At 31.6% G+C, this 22,568-nt stretch overlaps 2 protein-coding genes across 11 annotated transcripts in view; one reads left to right on the top strand and one right to left on the bottom strand.

The window, feature by feature from the left end:
- Positions 1 to 4,255: 4,255 nt before the first annotated feature.
- LOC143048263 (E3 ubiquitin-protein ligase TRIM45-like) lies at positions 4,256 to 6,393 on the top strand. The gene has a single exon (XM_076221831.1). It carries the CDS (start codon positions 4,256 to 4,258, stop codon positions 6,170 to 6,172), a length of 1,917 nt encoding a protein of 638 aa, XP_076077946.1. The 3' UTR covers positions 6,173 to 6,393.
- An 8,601-nt stretch (positions 6,394 to 14,994) lies between these two features.
- The window catches only part of LOC143048264 (protein still life, isoform SIF type 1-like), a 96,671-nt gene continuing 89,097 nt past the window's right edge, over positions 14,995 to 22,568 (bottom strand). For 8 of the 10 annotated variants that reach the window (XM_076221834.1, XM_076221833.1, XM_076221835.1 and 5 more), the window contains one exon: positions 18,557 to 20,939. In XM_076221834.1, the coding sequence (XP_076077949.1) occupies positions 20,276 to 20,939 (664 nt within the window). In that variant the 3' untranslated portion in view covers positions 18,557 to 20,275. Of the gene's footprint in view, positions 16,562 to 18,556; positions 20,940 to 22,568 lie in introns of those variants that run through there. The other 2 variants (XM_076221840.1, XR_012969773.1) reach the window with 2 other exon arrangements.

Raw genomic sequence — 22,568 nt, 5'->3', positions numbered from 1 at the left:
TTAAAAAAAAATGAATTAAGTTCCTGTGATATTAGTTTTGAACGAACATATATCATAGAAATCAAAGAAAAAGTTCGGCTCAAACCTATTTTCACAGAAAATAAGTACATTTGCTACATACTGCACAGCGAAACATCTTTTTGTTACACTTAAATAAGAATGCAAGCTGGATGCTGTACTATACTTGCCTGGGGTACATTTGTAATTGAAGGCATGACTGTAACTATAGGATGAAGATAAAAATTGATTATAATGTATCATAGTTTGAGAGGAACAACTCTCAACAATCTAGAACTTATTTCATCAGGTGAGGATCTAATCTCACAAACCAGGACCTTATTTCACTAGGTAAGGAACAAAAACCAAGAAGAACTTATCTCATCAGGTAAAGTGTGGAACTTATTTTACAGAGATGGAACAGTTTATACAGAAATTATCTGTAGACTATGATTTCGTTATGTTCAATTATTAATAAAATTAAAATTATGAAATAATAATTCCTTTTAAGAGTCATTTGGTACAATTTTGTCAAAATAAGCAAAGAATTATCGCTGATGAATTATTCTCCTGCAAGGGAACATTTCGACCTCGTTAAATCAGTATTCATGAGACCTCCAATTAAACCCATTAGCAACCGATTGGTTACGCATGTACAAGTCGTGTTCAGCCATGTAAAGGAAAGAATGTCACCATGGAAAGTGAAACAAAAGTGGACCATTTCGTTGACTGATTCCAACCACGAAAAATCATTCTTAAAGCATTAATTAACCATGTTTTGAAGAAAAAAAAAACCTCCTGAATTTTATAGTTCGTTCTTATGTTGTAGTGTTACACCTAGATTATGGGGGTCGAATCCCGCTAACATGTTTAATCCCACAACTTTCTGTATGAGTATGCTTGACTCAAGTCAGAAGCCTGTAATTCGGTGGTTGTCGTTTGTTACTGTGTTACATATTTATTTTTCATTCATAATTTGTACATACATTAGGATGTTAGTTTTCTTGTATACATTTGTTATATCGGTGCCCTTTAAAATGACTATGCGGTATGGGCTTTGCGTATTGTTGTGGGCCGTACGGCGACCTGAAATTTCGGTGTCATTTGGCCTCTCAAGAAGAGTTGTCTCATTGGAAATCATATCTTTTTTTTACATTAAATAATTATGTCCAAAAAGAATGAAAAAGATTGAGTCGGAAACAATGTTCAGGTTCATAAAATGATAATCTCGAGTTCTTTTAAGAACCTGCCGCATGTTTAGTTGTTTTTTTAACTTTCATTTGCCCTTTTTTATTGATGTTTTATCAAGTCATCAAGGAAATAATTGGTTGACTCATTCTTGCATAACGTTTACTATAAACTAGTTAATGAATGCATATTTATGACGAATCAGTTTGTTCAGAAAGATAAACGTTTTAATTGAAATTTTTAAAAATTCACAAGCTTACCATGAAAATAAAACTGTTATCTATATACAGGTTTTCCATGCATAAATTTTATTGTAAAAGAATGTTCAAGTAAATAAACTCATCATAGATACCAGGACTAAATTTTGCTATATACGTCAGACTTTGAAGAGCATTGAGGACCAATGTACGTCTATTTTTTTAAAGAAGTTTACAGAGTAAATGTGCAATAATTTATACACAAATAAAAGATCATATTAAAGGGACACTAGCGACAAGAAATATATAAAAGTCTAAAATATGATTATTACTAGTAATTAAAGTGAAATAATAATTCGCTTTTAGGAGCAAGTATTGTTCAATTTTGTCAAAATAAGCTAAGAAACATAATTGATGAATTATTCACATGCAAGTGAACAACTTGACCTCGTTGAATCCGTGTACATGTGAACTTCAATTTAACCCATTAACTAGAGATGGAAAACGCATGAACTACATTACTTAGTAAATTTTAGAAAACCTTCCCCTTAGCAGAGAAATGACAGACATATCAATATCGTTTGAACCAAATAACCCAATATTTAAAATTACATTCATCGGTCGTATAACCTTAGAAGTTTCCACCATGAAATGTCCAAAGGGAATGAGAAAGTTCAATTTCCATTCAGGAAAGGTAAAACTATTAATCACAATAGAAGTAGTTGGAGGAAGACGAATCAGTGGAATTTTCTTCAATGGTTATATCTTACTTTCTGATTACACTGGTAAAATTATCAAACACGATGATAAAGGAACTCAAATAAGAGAACATTCCCGGAGCACCAAGTGACATAACATCCATGGAACTAGAATTTTAGTGAGTTTTCCCTCAAAATAGACATTTTTATTAAAAATATTAATGTTACAGATTATTGTTTACTAAATGGGTGGAAACAAATGGATTTTTTTTTGTATCAGTCAAATGCTTTATAGAAATTCCTTCATAAAGATATGAACGGGAAGTGCTTATTACAATGTATTATTGGACTGTTGATTGGGTAAAAAATCAAACTTAGATTCACATTATTTAAAATCATATAAATTTACTCTTAACAAAAATATTTACTGATGCCACAATATGTTGTTTGTATAGTGAATTTACCGAATATATATCTGCTGATCCTGTTTATAAACATACAGCAGGTATGATTCTACTTTTCACAGAATTCGGAAGAAAGTTCTGACAAATCCGTACATTTTATATGTTGCGTCAATGTGTATATACACATGGAAAGAGATCATGCAATATACCCCCCTGTGGTAATTTTTTCACACAGAAGTAAATGATATTTGCTTACGTATGGTATTGACTTCAACGATAACATATATGTTGCAGGGCATGCGTAGGACGCTTACTCCTACTGTGACCTAAAAATAATAGTTCCTAGTTCAACATTGCCTTCGCTTCTAAACCCTGTAGCTGTAGGAAATACGATTTGACAACAATAGCAACCTATTATTTTTAACATTAATTCAATGCGTGAAAGTTTGATAGGCCAGATGTGTAGAAAATGAAAGATGATCACGTCTCATTATATATTATCTCCCATTATTCTTCATTTGCTATTCTTGAAATACTAAGGATGTTATACCCCTTGAATAGATCACCTTAGATTATTTTTTTAAAGCTTTCTAGATTTTGGCTCCTTCATGCTCTTAAATTCGCAATATATTTGGCCTTATTTTTCAAACATGTTTTAAAAAACACTTTTTGCATTCGAACGTCACTGGTGTTCTTTGTAAACGACACACACGTCTAACGTACAAACTATTGGTATCTATGGTGAGTTTATTTACACAAAGCTGGCACATCCATGTTCATATGATTCCCTCAATGCATTGTGTGTTACCTTTGAGTAGTTCAAAAATAAAAAAAAGTTCGACTGGGATTGTTGGAAAAGATATTCATTGGCATAAATGGACTGAAAAATGATGTAAAGAAAATAAGTTGACACCTTAAATGAAAAGTTGACAGAATAAATAAATACAATTGGATGAAGAAGAAAAAAACAGATACCAATGAGTAAAACCTATTACAAACAAAATATTTTCCTTTCTTTTCTCATTATAGATATATACAACTCGTCTAAACATCAACCCAACAATGTAAGATCTGTAAATTTGCTTTTGCAAATTTTTTGTTCTTTTCTCGCCGGGATTCGAACCCATGCTACTGAGATTTCGATCGTGACACCAAATCGCCTGCACTGTATCCGGCGCGCTAGACCACACGACCACCTGGGCTTCATAAAAATGAAGCTTTCGGTGGCCGGGTGTTACCTTTCCTCGTCAGTTTTAATTTAGCGTCGTCATACAGTACATGATATATAAGGCATGAAGATGTTATATATATATATATATATATATATATATATATATATATATATATATGTATGTATGTTTTTGTTCAAATGTCACTTCTCTTATAAAAGCTGTTTTCGTTTGTCTCAACAGTGATCGTAATATACAATTTGGAGTGTAAATGTATTTATAGATTGTCTACTATCTGTTTTGACGACGTCAACACCAATGCATAGATGGGCTATCTAACAGATTAATTGTTGCAATTTTGATGTTTTTTAAAGGTAAATAAAGATTTTATGCATTTCGGCATCGAAAAATAAACAAATAACTGCATCAAAACTGGACGAAACAAAAACTGAGAAAACTCAACCATTTTACTGGTCACAGAAAAATTGCGATATAAATGAAGCCAACCACATATGATAACGTTGTTATGTAAAGACTTTACTAAAGTTAAATATAGATACATATTGATCTATGAACCAGGAAGTTTTATACTGTTATACAAAATGGCGACGTCTGCTGACTTGGAAAACGCGAAGGTAAAGGAAAGTTATGGTGATTTGTTAACGTGTACCATTTGTCTTGAGACATTTAAAGTACCAAAGTATCTACCCTGTCTCCATACGTTCTGTGAAACATGTATACATACGTATGTAGTGTCGTCGGTGAAGGAGGATAAACCTGAAACTTTCAAATGTCCGATTTGTCGTCGACCAGTTCGGATTGAGGAGTGTCAAGGAAAAGCGAACACTTGGGCAAAACAATTACCTGGGAATCATTTTGTCGTTTCGCTGATTGATCAGAGAGAATTAAAACTAGCAGTGAAACAATGCAATGCTTGTGAACGTAAAAATAAATCTATAAAAGCAGTGTCCTGGTGTACCGTTTGTGAAGAGGCATACTGTGATAGTTGCGAAGAAAGTCACAAATACTTTAAAATGAGCATTGAGCATAAAGTAATTCAAATAAAAGATGTGAGCGAAAATAGTTCGTTGTCTCTTTCTGGTTTAGTAGCATGCAACGAACACCCACAGAAAACAATAGAGGTGTATTGTAAAGATCACAGTAAACCGTGTTGTACCCTTTGCGCAACAGTTCACCACAGGAAATGTGAACAAGTTGTTACAATAGACAAAGCCTTGTACAGAATTAAGGAGTCTGAAAAAGTCAAAGACCTGGTCAAAAGGTTACAAGAAAGTAATGAAAACTTGGAAGATGTACTTCAAAAACTTGAACAGAATATAAAAACTTTCGAAACGGACACAGATACTGTTCTTTCGAAAATTGAGACGTTGAGAGACAATCTTATTAGACACGTAAAATCACTTGAGGAAAATTTACGAGACGAACTGATGAATTCGAAGAAACAAGTAACCATTAAGATGAATGATGAAATAACTGAACTGTCTAGTTTGAAAAGTAATTTCATGAATTGGAAGAATATAATTGACGCTTGTATCGCTGACGGATCAGAGCTGCATTGCTTAGTAAAGATGGAAGAGATTTTAGAAAACCTTCCACAATTTGACAAAAGAGTGTCAAAACTGGCAAGAGAAATAAAGGACACATCAATATCGTTTGAACCAAATAACCCAATGTCTGAAATTACGTCCCTCGGTCGAATAACTTTAAAAGGTTCCACCATGAAATGGCCAAAGGGAATGAGGACGGTCAATTTTCATTCAGGCAAGGTCAAACTATTATTCACAATAGACGTAATTGGCGGAAAACAAATCAGTGGGATATTTCTCAATGGTTATGTTTTACTTTCTGATTACAACGGAAAGGTTATCAAATACGATGACAGAGGAACTCAAATAGGAGAACTTAGAATTCCAGGAACATCAAGTGACATAACAAAAGTTGTTGATTGGACTGTTGCAGTGGCAACAAATTCAACTCAGATTCATATAATTAACGCTCAGTCACTTACTCTGCAGAACACATTTAGTGCCGATGTAAATACATATGGTTTGAGCTTTGTTGATAACGAATATATAAGTTCTACTTATAATAACTCTGGCATATCATGGTTGGATTCTTCGTTCAAAAGAATTCGGATTGCAGAATCATCTGAATCGATTTATTTTGTATGTTGCACTAGTAAAAATGATTATATTTACTATGCAAATTCTCATTCAATCAAACGTGTGTCTCCAGAAGGTACCTTTTCGTACAAAACAGACCAACACCCGTTCACTTATGGTACTGACTTTGAAAACAACATTTATGTAGCAGGACATCATTCTAACGCTATTCATCAGTTAACTCCGACATGTGAACTGATTAGAGTAATTCCTATTTCATCATTTGCTTCCAAACCGGGTACGTGTTTGTGGGTTCTTCAATTTGAAGAGAATAGTAACAGATTTTTGTTAACAAGTTATGACACCGGAAAAGTGTTAATATGTCAAATTGATTAGGCTATTATTAAGTGATATAATTGTAGTTCAGGGATTATTTCAATAACTCTTATGTATAACCAGATGACTACAAATTTTTCAACATTTATTGCTATGAAACACTTTCTATAAGTAACGAAAGATACATACTTAATGATAGTTTTCTTTTGTATTTCATAAATGATTCTGACTATTTGATTGGTTGATGTAAATGACTGCCATGTACTTAAAACTATCCGTATCATCAGTGTTTTTTATTCAGTGACGAAACAAATGATTTTGCAGAACTAGAACTAGTCAATTTTTCCTAATTCTAACTAGTTCTTAGTATTTTGAATTTTTGCCCTAGAATTGTGAATTTTTAATCTCGTTCAAATTATTGTTAGAAATTTAAAAATATTTTATATACGTCTCAATAATACGTCACTGTGTTTGCCCTGTGTTGTCGTGAATGTGTTATTCTGCAGTATACACGTTGCAATGTACCATTATATTATTTATTTATGCATTTTCTGTGCTGAGTGGTCTTGCGTTTGTTTGTATTGTACTTCTGTCACGTAGTGTTGTCATTATAGCGATATATTTAACATTGCCAAAAAAAATAGCGGGAGGTTTTGGTAAGCGTTCAAACCAGGTTCAGCCAGTCATTTTTTTTATTTTATTTTTTTTTTATTAAAAATGACCTGTATCAAGTCGGGATTATGGAAGTTGGTATCAAATAGTCCGTTTCCATGTACGTTGTCGTTCGTTGTTTTTTTTTGGTTTGCAGTGCAGTTTTAAATGTTGTTCGTTGTTTTCTTCTTATAGCTGATGTGTCTGTTTCTCTCGATTTAAGTTAGTAATCCGGATTTGTTTCTCTTAATTGATTACTGACTTCTCAACAGCGGTATTAAAAGTAAAAGAAAAATTCAAAACGGAAAGTCCCTGTTACTAATGTTGCCTTTATTTCTAAACATGTATAGTGTTCCGTTATTTGTGAACTTTGAAAAAATGACGGTTCATTAGTCAATATATGGCTTTAAATAAATTAAGGCGAAATAATTCACCTTTCATATAAGTCAAATTATAAATCGTCTTTATTCATATATTGATGACACAAGACAGTTGACATCTACTAAGTGGGGCAATTTAATATTTTATATTGTTGGCTTTCCGACATCTGTATACGAGCGTTCCTGACGGATTGAAAAAAGAGCATCTTATTCTAGAAATATGTGTTGTGCGCATGGCGATCAGTTATCCTATTTCTTTTTTAGGTATACATTTTTAAACTTTGATTTCAGTATCGCTAAAAATCTTCTCTCGTGTATCTATATAATAACGATGTTTGATATATTTTTTGATGTGATGTAATCTTTATTAGAGTGAAGAACTGCATAATTTCTTATCGTCAGGTTGAATACTATGATCCTGCTTTAAGAATATTGATTTATTTGATATACAGTGTATATTTAAATTGTACTTGTGGCGTTTGTTAATTTTTAAACCGATTGTGATTTATATGGTTTTTTGTTGTTTTTTTAATTTTTGTCGAGCCTTTGACTTTAGTCGAAAAAGCGAGATATAGCGATCCTACATTCCGTCGGCGTCGGCGTCGGCGTCGTCCACAAATATTCACTCTGTGGTTAAAGTTTTTGAAATTTTAATAACTTTCTTAAACTATAGTGGATGTGTACCAAACTTTGACAGAAGCTTGTTTAGGATCATAAGATAGTATCCAGAACTAAATTGTGTAAAAATAAAATTCGATTTCTTTTCGTATTATACTATAAATGGACTTAGTTTTTCTGCCGGGAAACATTACATTCACTCTGTGGTTAGAGTTATTAAAATTTTAATAACTTTCTTAAACTATCCGGAGTTTGTACCAACCTTAGACAGAAGCTTGTTTATGATTATAAGAAAGTATCCAGAAGTAAATTTTGTAAAAATAAAATTCCATTTTTTCCGTATTATACTTATAAATAGACTTAGTTTTTCTGCCGGGAAACATTACATTCACTCTGTGGTTAAAAAGTTTTTAATATTTTGATTTCTTTCTTAAACTATCATGAGTTTGTACCAAACTTGGACAGAAGTTTGTTTATGATTATAAGAAAGTATGCAGAAGTAAATTTTGTATTAAAACATAAAACTACATTTTTCCGTATTTCAAAAGCTAGTATCTAGAAGGAAATTTTGTTAAAATTTTGTACCTGTATATCTGTATTTTACTTATAAATGAACTTAGTTTGTCTTCCAGTTAACATTAGATTCATAAGCTATCCTGGATTTTTTAACTTGGGCAGAAGCTTCTTACAATCAAAAGATAGTATCAAGAGGAATAATTCTATTGCATTATTTCCTTATTTTTGATGAGCCTGCAATTAACAGCAAAAGTAGGCGAGTCACTGGGTTCCACGGAACCCTTACTATTTTTTTTAAAGAGTAAAGTGTTTTCCTGTATTATGCTTTTATGTATGCTATTTTATAAATGTAAATATGTTTTGTCAACAGACTGTTTTTGTTATGATTATTTGCTATGATGGTGAAGCAAATCTTATATTGTATCTACTTATAACCTAAATAGAGTCGGAATGTTTAAAGTTTTTGAAAATGTTTTATACGTTAATAACTTTACAATTTTATGGAAACAGTTTTTTATATAGTTTTTACACTTCAGATAGAAATACGTCATCTCAATAATTTGGTAAGTTCCCTTTGTGGGATGGTGATTGGTTAAATAAATTATTCGTTATCGATGCGACTAGTGTCAGAATAAATAAAAATAATTTACTAAACAAATCCGAGTACTTGCATGCGTTTTTCTAGTACTCAATCGAACACTATCAAATAAGAAGATATGTGTATGATAGTACTTTTAGGTCACGATACGAGCTCCAACTATGAGCAACACCAAGACTACATAGTAAGTTATAAAGGCCCTGAAAGGAAAAAAATGAGTTAACAATTTTATTAAAAAAACCAAACTCACTGTATTTCCCAAAATATAAAATAAACGAAACAAAATATGATAGGTAACAACCTACTATAACCACTGAATTACTGGACTGTGGTACAACACCACAATATAGAACCAACGTTTAAAAATCAGTTTGGAAAGGGTTTCACTCCTTTGATGGACAAAAAGCCAACCCCAAACAAATAAATAATTAAGAAATAAACAAAAGACACAAATTGGCGATCTATGATTATTCACAGTAACTGAACAATAGTTAGAAGCCGATAGTTAACAACTACTGAATGAATCAAGTTTTTCCATACTCAATTATCAATCAGTACACATTCAACAGATTTTAAGTGTAAGAATGTCATAAACAGTCTGAGAAAATTATGGCCATATGCAATGCCAAATTATAATAAACGACAGAATGTTAAGGTTTTAATCTGTATACCAATATATATCCAGTTGTGATAAAAAAAAATCAATTACTGGTTTACTAGCTTCTTTGTTAGCAGCAGCCCTCCATCAAGGAAATCATGATAGGAATTGCATGCTCTGGAATATCGTTTCATCTGGTATATATACACTCCATATGTAGGCGTGGTTTGAATGTTGCTACACGGAAACGGAAAAAATGGAAACAATACTTTATAATTTTATGCCTTTTTTTTAATACTGTGTTTCCCTTGGTTGTAGTTTTTTTTCTCTCATCGATTTATGACTTTTGAACAGCGGTATACTACTGTTGCCTTTATTTTAATCGGATTTCGTAGGACAAGTCGGATATTGGTATTGGAATGTACGGTAGATGTGTTGGTGGGCATCCGGGCGGGCGACTGTCAAACAGTGTCCGTTCATTAAAATAGAAACGCTTTGACGAAATCAAAATTAAATATGTTGTTTCCTGTGACATAATGAAGGTCAAGTTTGATGTTTACGATTTTAGCTTTTATCTTTAAAATAAAATTGAGAATGGAAATGGGGAATGTGTAAAAGCGACAAAACCCCCGATCATAGAGCAGACAACAGCCGAAGGACACTAATGGGTCTTCAATGTAGCGAGAAACTCCTTGTTGAGTTGTAGACCTTTAAATAGCGAAAAGTGATACTTAAAGCGTGGTCCGTGTAATAACTTGATAATGATCTGACGACATCTTTTAACATTTGATTTTTTCGAAGAAAAACTCGGTTGTTAATTTTGAGATGTACGACATGATATCAATGATTGCATCTGTTCAATTGGTTTTAGTCAGGAGTTGTCAAAAAGTTCTGTTTTAACTTTTGTTTTCAAATGAAGAGTTATGTGGTATTTTATTTTTGTTGTGTGTGTTACTGTTTAATATTTACTTTATCCTGTTTCGAGTTCCAGATTTGCAAATATATCATTATTTTGAGCAATGACAACATTAGAACAAATTTGTGGATAACACTGTATGATGAGAACAATAATATTAAAGTTGGGTCGGACGAGTGCTAGGAATGATTGTTTATTTATTTGAGTTGTTTTTAATTTGCGTTTTAGAAAACCCAGTGATTTGTTACCTTAGGATATTATGACAGTTAGATGTTTGGTTACATTTGATGTTGTACTGTATTGTGATATCAAGTTACTATGATTATGTTAAAGATTCAAGTGTATTATTAATTTATTATCATTTAAAATGTAGCTGAGTTGTTTATGTTGTTTATTTTTAGTGACAGGTAGCACTGTACATGTATCAGGATGGAAAGCTTTGTATCTAGGTGTTCCATTTACTTGCAACATATGCAAGTTAATGCAATTGGTTTATTATGTATTACTTCTATATGTTTGTCTTCCTTTTCAAAAGCTTGAGCGACTTTTGTCTAATTTTGTGAGTTTGCATAGCGTCAAATGACTATTTTAAATAAGCTGTAATATCAATGTTATTTGTTCGTGTATTTCATTAAGAACTGAACCATTTATGTTGTATGGTCTTGTAGCTTTGTTATGGTTTAAATATTTTTTTTTGTTTTTTTTTTTTTTGGAGCACCCGAGTCTTGGGTTGGGTTCGTGTTGCTTAGTCTTAAATTTTTTAAGTTGTGTCTTCTGTACTATTATTTGTCTGTTTAACAATACAGGAACAAGTGTGCTATTAAAAGGACGTAATATGCCTACAACCCATTGATTAACTTTATTGGCGAAACAAAAAAATATTTTCAAGAGCAAATTTTCAGCTTTAATTATCGCATCACAGGTACAGACATTATATCTAGCTTATTAACCATTTTCTTTGCCAAAAAACTTAAAATGAGATGAATGAAAAACAATTAGCAAAATAAGCTATCAGAGTTTTCAAAGCACACATACGAATTTGCCGTTTAAGGAAGTAAACCAGTGAATATATTAATGTTGGTTATATTTTACTGCAAAAAAAACCGCTTAATTTACCTTTCTTTTAACGGGTTGGTCGATATAGACAATATCACCTGATATTAATTTTAAAGATACTAAGAGAGTAAAAAGTCATTTTCAAGGGAATGTATAAATGGAGGTGAAAGATACCAAAGGTGCATTCAAATTCATAAATCGAAAATAGACTGAAAACGACATGGCTAAAAAAGAAAAAGACAAACAGACAAACAATAGTGCACAAAACAAAATATAAAAAAAAATTAAAGACTGAGTCACGTACGCCACCAAAAACAGGATATGCTTCTGAAGGGTAAGCAGATCACCTGCTCCACATTTGGCATCCATCATGCTCGTGGTAGTACAAATCCGATAAGTATAATTCGAATGGTCACATTCTTGGAAAAGGGGACAGGATTGTAGTTACGACATATATCAGCTATCATCCATGAAATATTCTATTAAAGTTTTTTTCAAAGGCTATCGCCTTCGCTTTGTTAATGACTTAATGGTAAAAAATGCAAAACACTTCATGACAGCGTTAATGAAGGGAAAGAATCCAAACAATTATCCTGCACATAAACTCTTCCTGTTATCTCTACTTTTATTCGAATGTTTGTCTTCATATTTAAACTCGATTCTTTATTCAGGATAAAACAATCTGTTTTCATAGATTCTGATCTGTACCTTTTGGAAATTTGGATCCTCAATGCTCTAACTTTGTACTTTGTTTGGTTTTATAACTATTTTGATATGAGCGTCACTGATGAGTATTATGTAGACGAAACGCGAGTCTGGCATACAAAATTATAATCCTGGTACCTTTGATTACTGTACTGTCTCAATCCAAAGTATAAAATTGAGAATTGAAATGGTGATTGTGTCAAAGAGACAACAACTTGACCTAAGAGACATGAGAGCAAAAAACAGCCGAAAGCCACAAATGGGCACCAAAATGTAAGCACTTTTAAACTAGTTTGCTAAAGCTAGATATTATAAATGTCTTTAAATGAGTAAACCATGTTGTTTCCTTGATACAGACTGAATTTAAATACTAATGGGTCTATAAAAACCAAGGCTACATCCAAGTGTTGCTCAACGTAGACGCATCCATGTGACCATCCTTCTTTTACATTTCCTACTTTTCATGATGTCTCCATTAATGACAGTCTACTGATAATACAGAAGTCATTTGGAATTTTATGCCATACAATTGAGAGCTTTAGCTAGCTATATAACCAGGTTTAATCCACCATTTTCAACATAAGAAAATGCCTGTACCAAGTCGGGAATATTACAGTTGTCCATTCGTTTGATGTGTTTGAACTTTTGCCATTTGGTTAGGGACTTTCTGTTTTGAATTTTCCTAGGAGTATAGTATTTTTGTGATTTTACTTTCTGATATAAAACAGAACTTTCGAAGCTTCATTCTTTGTACAACTTATGTTTGAAGCAAAGTTCCGTTTTAAATCCCCAATTCTTATAAGCTATCGCCTTGGACTTTGCCAGTCACAACTTTACAGATCAGTTGGTATCGGGAAATACGTAACAGTGAAACAGTTCTTTCTCAAGTTTCTATTTGACAAAATAAAAATTGATGACACAGTAAAAGTCAAAGGTTAGTTAAGATGAGTCAACTAGAACACAATTTATTAACTATTTACAGAAAATAATTAACACATATTGATGTGTTATCCACAGAACACCTACCTTCTCAATACACATAAATATTTCAAATGTCGCCTAATTATCATTCAGGTAAGCTGAAAATAAGAGATACAAATGCCAACCAGACAGAAACTCAAATGAGAGCGGAATACAATCATCCAAATTACTATTAAAATACCATTGCCATACCTACAGTGTGAGACTACTATTACAAATGTGTTACAGGAGTCTCGGCTACAATGTAGCTCAAGTATGGAGATGAAAACTTATTGAAGAAATTAGAATGTAAATTCACTCAAAATTAAGTTGATTAGAAATCAACTGGAAGGAGACTGATATCTGATCTATAATACAATACAATCATACACCATAACGTATGTGCCAGTATCAGGTCAACACATGTGAAGTGGAATAAAATTTGTATACTGTTAAAACTGATGCCAAACGCAGTGATTACATGTAGTTAACATTCCACAGAAGGACAAATTATATATCTTTTACGTTTCAACTGTCTATTCTCTTTTCATTGAATTGTTTTATGAATGTATTATTTGATTCTCTTCTGTTGTAGGTACTTTGATATCTTCTGTTTGGCGCATTTGTATACATTGCAGATATCAAATGCAACTCTTGTGATCACTTTAATTCCATTCCTTTATGAGTTCGTTTTTCATCTTTTCTAATTGTAAGGCCAGTGAATGTGAAAACGGGTTTGATTTTTTTTTGTTAGTTTAACAATGTACTATTTGCTCCAAAATTAATCATCAAATAAACTCATCATAGATACCAGGATTAACTTTTGTACTTACGCAAGGCACGCATTGTCTACAAAAGACTCATCAGTGACACTTGAATCCATAAAAGTTAAGAAGGTCAAATAAAGTAAAAAGTTGAAAGCAATAAGGACCAAAATTCCTAAAAGTTTTGTCAAATACAGCTAACGTAATCTATTCCTGAGGTAGAAAAGCCTTAGGATTTCAAAAATTCAAAAGTTTTGTAAACAGTTAATTTATGAATATGACCATATCAATGATAATTCATGTTTCTGTGCTGACTACTGGGCTGGTGATACCATTGTAGAATTAAAACTCCACCAGCAGTGGCATCGACCCAGTGGTTGTAAATAAACTCAGATACTGGCTTGTATTTGTAATGCCAGACGTGTGTTTCATAAACATTAAACTAATACCGGGGCTGGAATCAGGTTCAACATAGTATCCATTATACAGCACTCAAGGTCCATGTTTTGCCAATGGTAAGTGTTCCTCAAGTTGATTTATTTTCTCATATTTATTTTTGCTGGATATTGTTGATTCAACTTGAAGTTATTATTGTCTAATAAAGCAGATAAGACCACAAGTGATACTGATCAATAGAATGAGTATGCATTAGAATGTGTGTGTCTATCAATTCCCGGATTTGTTTTCTCTCAATTGATTTATGACTCTTAAACAGCAGTATACTACTGTTGCCTTTATTTCATATTCATTCAACAGAAATGAGGAAGTTCATGTGTTTCTATGGAAAGTCTGTATTTTGGTCTGAGAAACAAACTAACTAGTCAGTCATGTACAAACATTTAAATCGTCCTAAACATGCATGAAATCATTGCCACTGGATTTTAGCAAACAGCAATCAAATAATCAAACATTAAAATAGCAGGAGCAAAACTTCAAGTCCTGCAAAGAAGAATCTTATGTTGAACTCTATCAACGTGTTTTCTTCAAGACGTGGATTAACAAACTGATATCAGAAGAAAGGCAAAGTAAAGTGTTTCAGTTTATCATTTAGTGTATGCCAGAAGTCATTTCTTTATCTTTGCTGTTATGGAACATAATACATAAATAATTAACACATATGTATAAATAAATTAACCATTTTAATGTTTACAATAATGAAAACAAATGACTGACAAATGATAGATTGCAATAAAAAGATTGTCAACAACATAATATCAAGATCTGCTATTTAAAACAAAAGAAAGAGAATTCTGTCAAATCTGATATGTAAATTTCGGAGATTCCCTGATCTATTTATAGTAACTAACACCTAGAGGGACACTGTACTAAAAATTCTAACAGTTTTAAATGTTGACATAAAAAATGAAAAAAAATGATTGTAAAACATTGATAGAAATATAAAACAAAACAAACAATATATTGCATCTCACAAATTTGTTCAATCATTTTTAAGAACAGCATTTTAGATTTAAAAAAAGTTCAATGTCTTTCCCATAAATTTTCTTCTTGTAAAACTTATTCGATACTTGTCAGAATAAAAAAAGTATTGTTTTTAAATTCTATTTTTGGTTTTTAAAATGCCTTTTTTTTTCATTTGTTGTGTGCACCATGTTCTCCTCTGCTATTTCAAGTTACAGCAAATTGTTAAAAAGAATTGAATTAAAATGAAATTTCTGTATTTTCTATCTCCTATGAAACAAAGAATGGCAAATTTTTTTCTAGCTTTCTTAAAATTCATATAGTCATTCCAAAAACATGTTTTTTCTCTCCATTCCTTTCCTCAAACTTTTTTACTGTATTAATGCAGGCCATTAAGTGTTCTCTTGTCCACACAAAGATGATAACCTACTACATGTAACCTGCCTAATCCAACACCTGAGTACTCCAACATCCTGCTTAAACCGACACATTTTCATGGTCCCAAAATATGCCTACCCTTGCAGAAAAAATCTGAGTGGACCGACACCCTGCTTAATCTGACATTTTTTTCTGGTCCTCCAGTGTGTCGGATAGCACAGGTTACACTGTAAATGTATAAATCTTTAAGAATATACAACAGGCCTTTTTGGAGACAATCTCTATGAAGATCTTAGATGTTCTGCCTACCTTTTAAATAGTATATTGTGTTCAAAGTTTTTTTTTTAGATATTTAATGGAAATAATTCTATTCCAAAAGGTGTGATAAAATGTACTACAGATTTTCAAACAAAACGAAATGAAATTTGTTATTCAAAAACTTGTTGAAAAAGTGCAGTCATATAACAATTTCAATGATGTTGGTCAAGTGTCTTGACTCTTACACTTGACTCTTGGGGAACAAAATTATTTAAAGGTAAGAAGAAATTATGAAAAAACAAAACATGGTAATAAAGATGTTATCTTTTAGAAAGAGAAAGAAAAAACTGCTGTAAAGTTATCAATGTGAAGGGAAAAGATGCACCAAAGCTATAAGACTAGCCTTTCTAAGATCTGGCTGTTAAATTTGTCACATAAATTTACATATTTTTATGTTGCTCCATCCTGAATATATATTCTGAATGAACATAAAATGCACTGTATTTGTATGAACACAACAGAATGATAATATATGCAATTCTTAAATATAAAAAAAACAATAACAAATGTCTTCCAATTATTTTCCAAACAAATACACAATCTGCACCAATTAATGATTCTTTTCTTCTTTCCTGTTACAAAAGTAAATAAACTGCTTGAGTATTGTGTTTCTAGGTTACTAGTTTATGATTCAAACCTGCCATTCCTGATCATTATTAAAGATGTCAATTTTCAAATTTTGTCTCAAAAATTTGAACCATTTTTAAATTGGTCTTTTCCCATGTAAGATGGGACTTTCTTAAACATGTTACATGAGCCAACATCCAACAAAGCATAAAGCTTTTAGCTACTCTACAGTTTTCTTCAGCAGTCTTCTTATTTTTCAACATAACAAAATATAATTTGAAACTGTTGCTGATACTTATTGAACACTATGGACTTCAAAAGTTAAATAAAAGTTTGTATTTGTGATGTTTTCCAAATTCAACAGATCAGGAACGACATGAGAATTTTATCTTCCTACAGCATACATGTTTGAAAGGTCTGTATACATATTTTCTCAACAGCAATGGAAAAATATGTGTATTACACAAATGCCTCACTATTAGAATATAAACAATGATAACATGTGTACTTTACACACATACCCAACTATCAAAATATGTTTTTCAATTCCAATTTAATGTTTTCTTTTAATAGTATCAATACATTTTTCACTGATATAAATTTTCCTTTTATATTCCTGAACTGACTAAATTTATCAATTAATAAATAGTACAATCAGATCTAATTATAAGTGGTATCACAAAGCTTATATAAAATTAACAAAAAGAAAATTACAATAATAAGTTACATGACCGATATGGAAAATTTGAATAATTAAATTCACCATATGGATGAAAATGACAAACATCTATTTTGCCATACAAGAAAAACTCTACTTCTAGGCGAGACAAAATTCCACAACTACAATTTAGTTTGTTTCTATATTACATACTTTATTTTAATGTACATGCTTTAAATATGTAAATAATGTTTAAATGCATATATTAAAATTTCCATAATTACATATATATGAAAATGATTAAGCACTATAAAAAGAGGATATAATAAAAAGACCAACATGCTTGTTAAATTAGTTCCCATTGCACGTTCCCATGGTAACAATATATACAGGTATATATACAGATGATAGATGTTTGTACAATGATTTATAATGCATGATATGGTGCTGACCAGCAACTCCAAAAGCAAAACAGGGCTTAATCAAATAAAACATTACAAAATTCCTGTTCCATGATAGGAGGTTCAAAAACTGTATAAGAACAGACCTGGTACATTTATTTATGAATCGAACACAGCATCATATTCACTTGGATCAACCAATATGCTCCAGGTTATTTAGTAAATAAACCTCACGACGTAATTCCAAATAAATAACAAAGTAATTTTTTTTAGCCTATAACATTTATATTAATAGAGATCTACTGTATTAATATTATATTCCTGTAGTCACTTAGGATATCTTTTTTCCCTATAGAACAAGTAACAATGATAGGTTTTAGCTTTAATGGAAGCACAATTTGAGAGCTAATATATGGAAATATAAAAGTTTATAGAGACTTTTAAAAAATAATATAACCACTGCATGTTGACAACAAAAAGTTGAGAATTAAATGAGAGTTTGGACAGTTACTTTGTATTTACTGGACACTATGATGAGGTTGACACAGTCCATTATGTCGAATTGGTATCTAGTGCAACTACTCCATTTCGGCATGGATAATACAAATTTGTGATCCGTTAAACCCCTGATTCACTTAAAGCTTGGAAACTATACAAGGCTTGCAATAGTAATGTTTAAAATCAATATGCAATTGGTGTGGAGTCTATATATGGCACCATCAACCAAAGTTAAAACATGCAAATACTGATAATTCCAGCACCTTAGGACATTTATGGCCTTTTATAAAATGGAGATCAATTGTACATTTAGCTTGAAAATAATGTCATTGATTAATAAAGTAGTGATTTTGAATGCTGATACTTCAGAAAAGGACTGAATGACTTTTAAATCTTTGAAAATAAAATCATTGTTTTTTCAAATATATTGATTTGTAACAAAATTTTACAGAAATAAAAAAATAGATCAAAAACAATATTTTCAAGCTGATGACGATACTAATAGTTAACCAAAGGCTGGGAATTGGTTGACATTTCCATCACAAATGCATCAAGTAGACTGAGATATATAATTACCTTAATATTAAACTGACTGAAAACATGAAAAAACAAACAAATAAGATTACTGAGGCATTGTAGGTTACATGAAGATAATGGCGTGTGGTGACACCTTATACGTGTTTGTTACGTTATATTTCAATGGACTGATTTCCTGTCTATCTGGATCAATAACCATACAACATACTGTAACAAGATGTCAATAGAAACAGTGGAAATTAGTCCACAATTCTGTCAAAACTTATATTGTTGTGTAAAATCGTAATTAGATTAGTTAATATGTTCCACGCAAAGATTTACATGTTATTTCCATATCTTAATATTCTTTTTAATGCATGATGATTTTATTACCATAAATATCTATTGATTTTTTTTTGTTTCTATAAAAATTCTATGTTCTTTCAAAATTACTTTGAGTAGTTATTTTTCTTGTATGTATGGAAACAACTGATAATAAATTTACAGCTTTTCTATGGCAATGCACTTGATACTAGGTCTTTTCTTGACGTAAAACTGAATTATTTTAGATTTTGTCTAAACTGTCAAACTGAAATATTACAATATTTTTCTGATTTGAATTGCTTTTCTTTCCATCAAAGCCCTTTTACATGACAGATCATAGCTGTTGTTTATGTATTAGAGTGAGTGAACACGGCAGTGAAAAAGGAAAATAATCTTTGTTACTTTTCTTGTATGTACGGAAATAACTGACAATAAAATCTTCAGCTTTTGTAGGGAAATGCACTTGGTATAAGGCATTTCCTTGATGAAGAACTGAATTATTTTAGCATGTCTTGAAAAGTATTTTAGTTTATGTTTTTCAAAGTAAAAGAAAATATTACAATTTACTTCTGATTTGAATAGCTTTTCTTTCCATCAAAGCCCCTTTAACATGACATGCTATGGCTGTTGTTACTTGATTAAAGTGAGCAAACAGGACAGTGAAAAAGTAAACAATCTTTGTGCTGAAACATTAAGGTGTCATTTCCAGACAAAGTTTTTAATACTGAACAAAAGTCAAATTTTAATACTGTTGATTGCCCATACAGTTAACTACTTCTGCAAGCTAGAATTCATGATACGATTTTAAAAAATGTTTCTAAATGAATATTATACACAAAAGTGAAAAGCAATGGTTTCTGATATACATCATATTAGATGTTGATAGAAACATGTATATGGCAACTTTTATATGTAGCTTGATATCCAATTCATGGGTAAAACAAAATATATGATTAACTTAGGTTCTTGAGTATTATATTGTTAATTCCCATATTATCCAACATAAATGCTGTTATTTCATATAAATATTCTATTCAATTATCTGAATAAATACTTCATACTATTTTTATTTCAGCAAAAGCATATGAGTATGTTATCTTAGAAACTTTGGAACAAAACTTTGTTATGAATAAAAATAAAACAAAATTTCTTTTCTTTTTCCTAGATTATATGTTTCTCTATTTCCTAATTTAAACTGTTATGCATCCTTGAAATAATTAAAATTATTCTGTCATTGGAAAAGTAGACTTTGTCTAATATTGAACACTACCAAATATACAATAAAATGAAACTTTATGAATTATAAATTTGACAACGGAAGGTCAACATTCAGTGTCTTTGATATCAGGAAACTTATTTGATAAATTATTATTTAACATGGCACTATTAACTAAACTACTACTTATAGCACTGCTGGGAACACATAAATGTGGCCCTTTGTGAACCATCACATTAGATTCATTTCGTGGTTTCCACACAGGGGAACCCTCTAACTGTGACAGATTACCTGATGAAAATGTTAACGGATTGCCACTTGCCTGTGTTAATTTAGCCGCTGATCCACTTGCTTTACTACTTGAACTAAGACTAGAATTAGATGAACACGAACTTTTTGTATCAATACAAATTTGAGGTTCTGATGAGCCAGGTTTATAAACATTATTGTCCTCATCATTTTCCATATCATTTAAATCCCCAACCGTTCGACTACGAATCCTGAATGCTGAAGAATCTTCACTTTCTAACACATTTATTTTCTCCTCAAATTCTGCTGAATGTCTGTCCACGTCAGTACTTTTTGCACTTCCTTTTCTCAATTTACTTAACGTCCGTATATTTGAAGGAAGTTTTTGTAATCTCTGACCACCAAAAGGGGCATAACTGCCTTTTGCAGGCTGGGAGCCTGGTGGTAAAGTCATTTTGCGAACACTTTCTCTGATTGTCTGTCTTATGATCTTCATAAAATCTGATTTGGCCTCTACAGAACTAAAAAAATAGATATATAGGTTACATTAGAAATCTCAAAAAGTATATAACAACAATGTACTGATTATTATGCTAGGTCAAGATAATAGTACAACATAGGTGTCAGAAAGAATTTTTTTTAAGTTCAGTCTGTATTCATATAAAAAAGATGTGGTATGATTGCCAATAAGACAACTCTCCACAAGAGACCAAAATGACCCAGAAATTAACAACTATAGGTCACTCTACAGCCTTCAACAATGAGCAATGTAAAACAATTCAAACGAGAAAACTAACGGCCTTATACATATATATATAAATCAAAGAGCAGATTGCTCTGAGGGATACGATACGATTTTCATTGTTTTCATTGACACATGTATACAAGTAGCTGGATAATGTCATTTTCAAAACTTATTCAACTGCACATGTAAAATGTAATTTCGTAATCTGAATAGTTACAAAATAGCCAATCCCGGATAAAAGTGTATGAACAATGTACTTAGGCCTATTGTGTTTTATTTTTGTACTATCAATTCCACAGCAGTCAATTAAACATTGACTCAGAGTGAGAAAAGGGATTTCACTTCATATTTTCCTATGTTAATTCTAGGAGGAACCTCATTCCTAATCTCCTTTGGGTCAGTGGTCATGACACCTTTCCGTACACATTCCTCTGTTTAAATTGCGATCGTTTTTAATATAATACGACGTTTATCGACAGAACAAGTTAATTTTTCTTGACGTGTTGTATGGTCAGAATTGACGGAAGTTACTTCCAGAAGGGAGACAACTCGAAACGATAATATGGAAGACTCAATTTTGCCTGAAGGGGTGTTGTAGTTACACCTTTACAATGTGGACTACATTTATTTCAATTTAAATGATGCACATGATTTTAAATTATGCAACAACAATAACCCTTAATAGCAGACATACATAGAAAGTATCCCATGAGTTTTAAATTAATCAATTGAGTTGGGAATCCAGAGCAACCATTCAATCTAATACCCCTTCAGTGAAGTCCAGAAAACTATACGCATGCGCATAATAACCTCAACAAACCCTGGAGCAAGAACGTATATTAATGTTAATTAAACGACCTAGATGGTTCTCTATTTCTTTATATTCTTCCTATGCATATAAGTCAAGGGAAATATCAAACATGAAGATGATGAGAAGAACATTAAAGGAAAGTTGTTTAAGTTCAATCCCTTTGTTTGTTTTTACCTTTTAAAGCAACACAATCATAAGAATCTGAGATGTTCCTTAATGTTTAGAATAAAACTGTTGACGTGAGGGCATGGCTCTGAGCCAATGGTATAAGTCTACAGATTGCTTGAAAGCAATCGTATCCCTAACTAGAGGCATTCAAGGGCCTGTGTCGCTCACCTTGGTCTATGTGCATATTAAACAATGGATACAGATAAATTCATGACAAATTGTGTTTTGGTGAGGGTGATGTGTTTGTAGACCTTACTTACTGAACATTCTTGTTGCTACAATTATCTCTATCTACAATGAACAGTTAATTACAGTGGAAAATATTTTCTAAAAATTTACAAAAATTTATGAAAATGGTTAAAAATTTACATAAAGGGCAATAACTCCTCAAGGATTCATTTGAAAATTTTGGTCATGTTTGACTTA

The sequence above is a fragment of the Mytilus galloprovincialis genome, chromosome 10, assembly GCF_965363235.1.
Source record: "Mytilus galloprovincialis chromosome 10, xbMytGall1.hap1.1, whole genome shotgun sequence".
Classification (NCBI taxonomy): Eukaryota; Metazoa; Mollusca; class Bivalvia; order Mytilida; family Mytilidae; genus Mytilus; species Mytilus galloprovincialis.
This window is presented reverse-complemented; position numbering and strand designations above follow the sequence as displayed.

Bases quoted from the DNA above. Each gene is read 5' to 3' on its own strand.
- LOC143048263 (XM_076221831.1), top strand. From the start codon at position 4,256: ATGGCGACGTCTGCTGACTTGGAAAACGCGAAGGTAAAGGAAAGTTAT.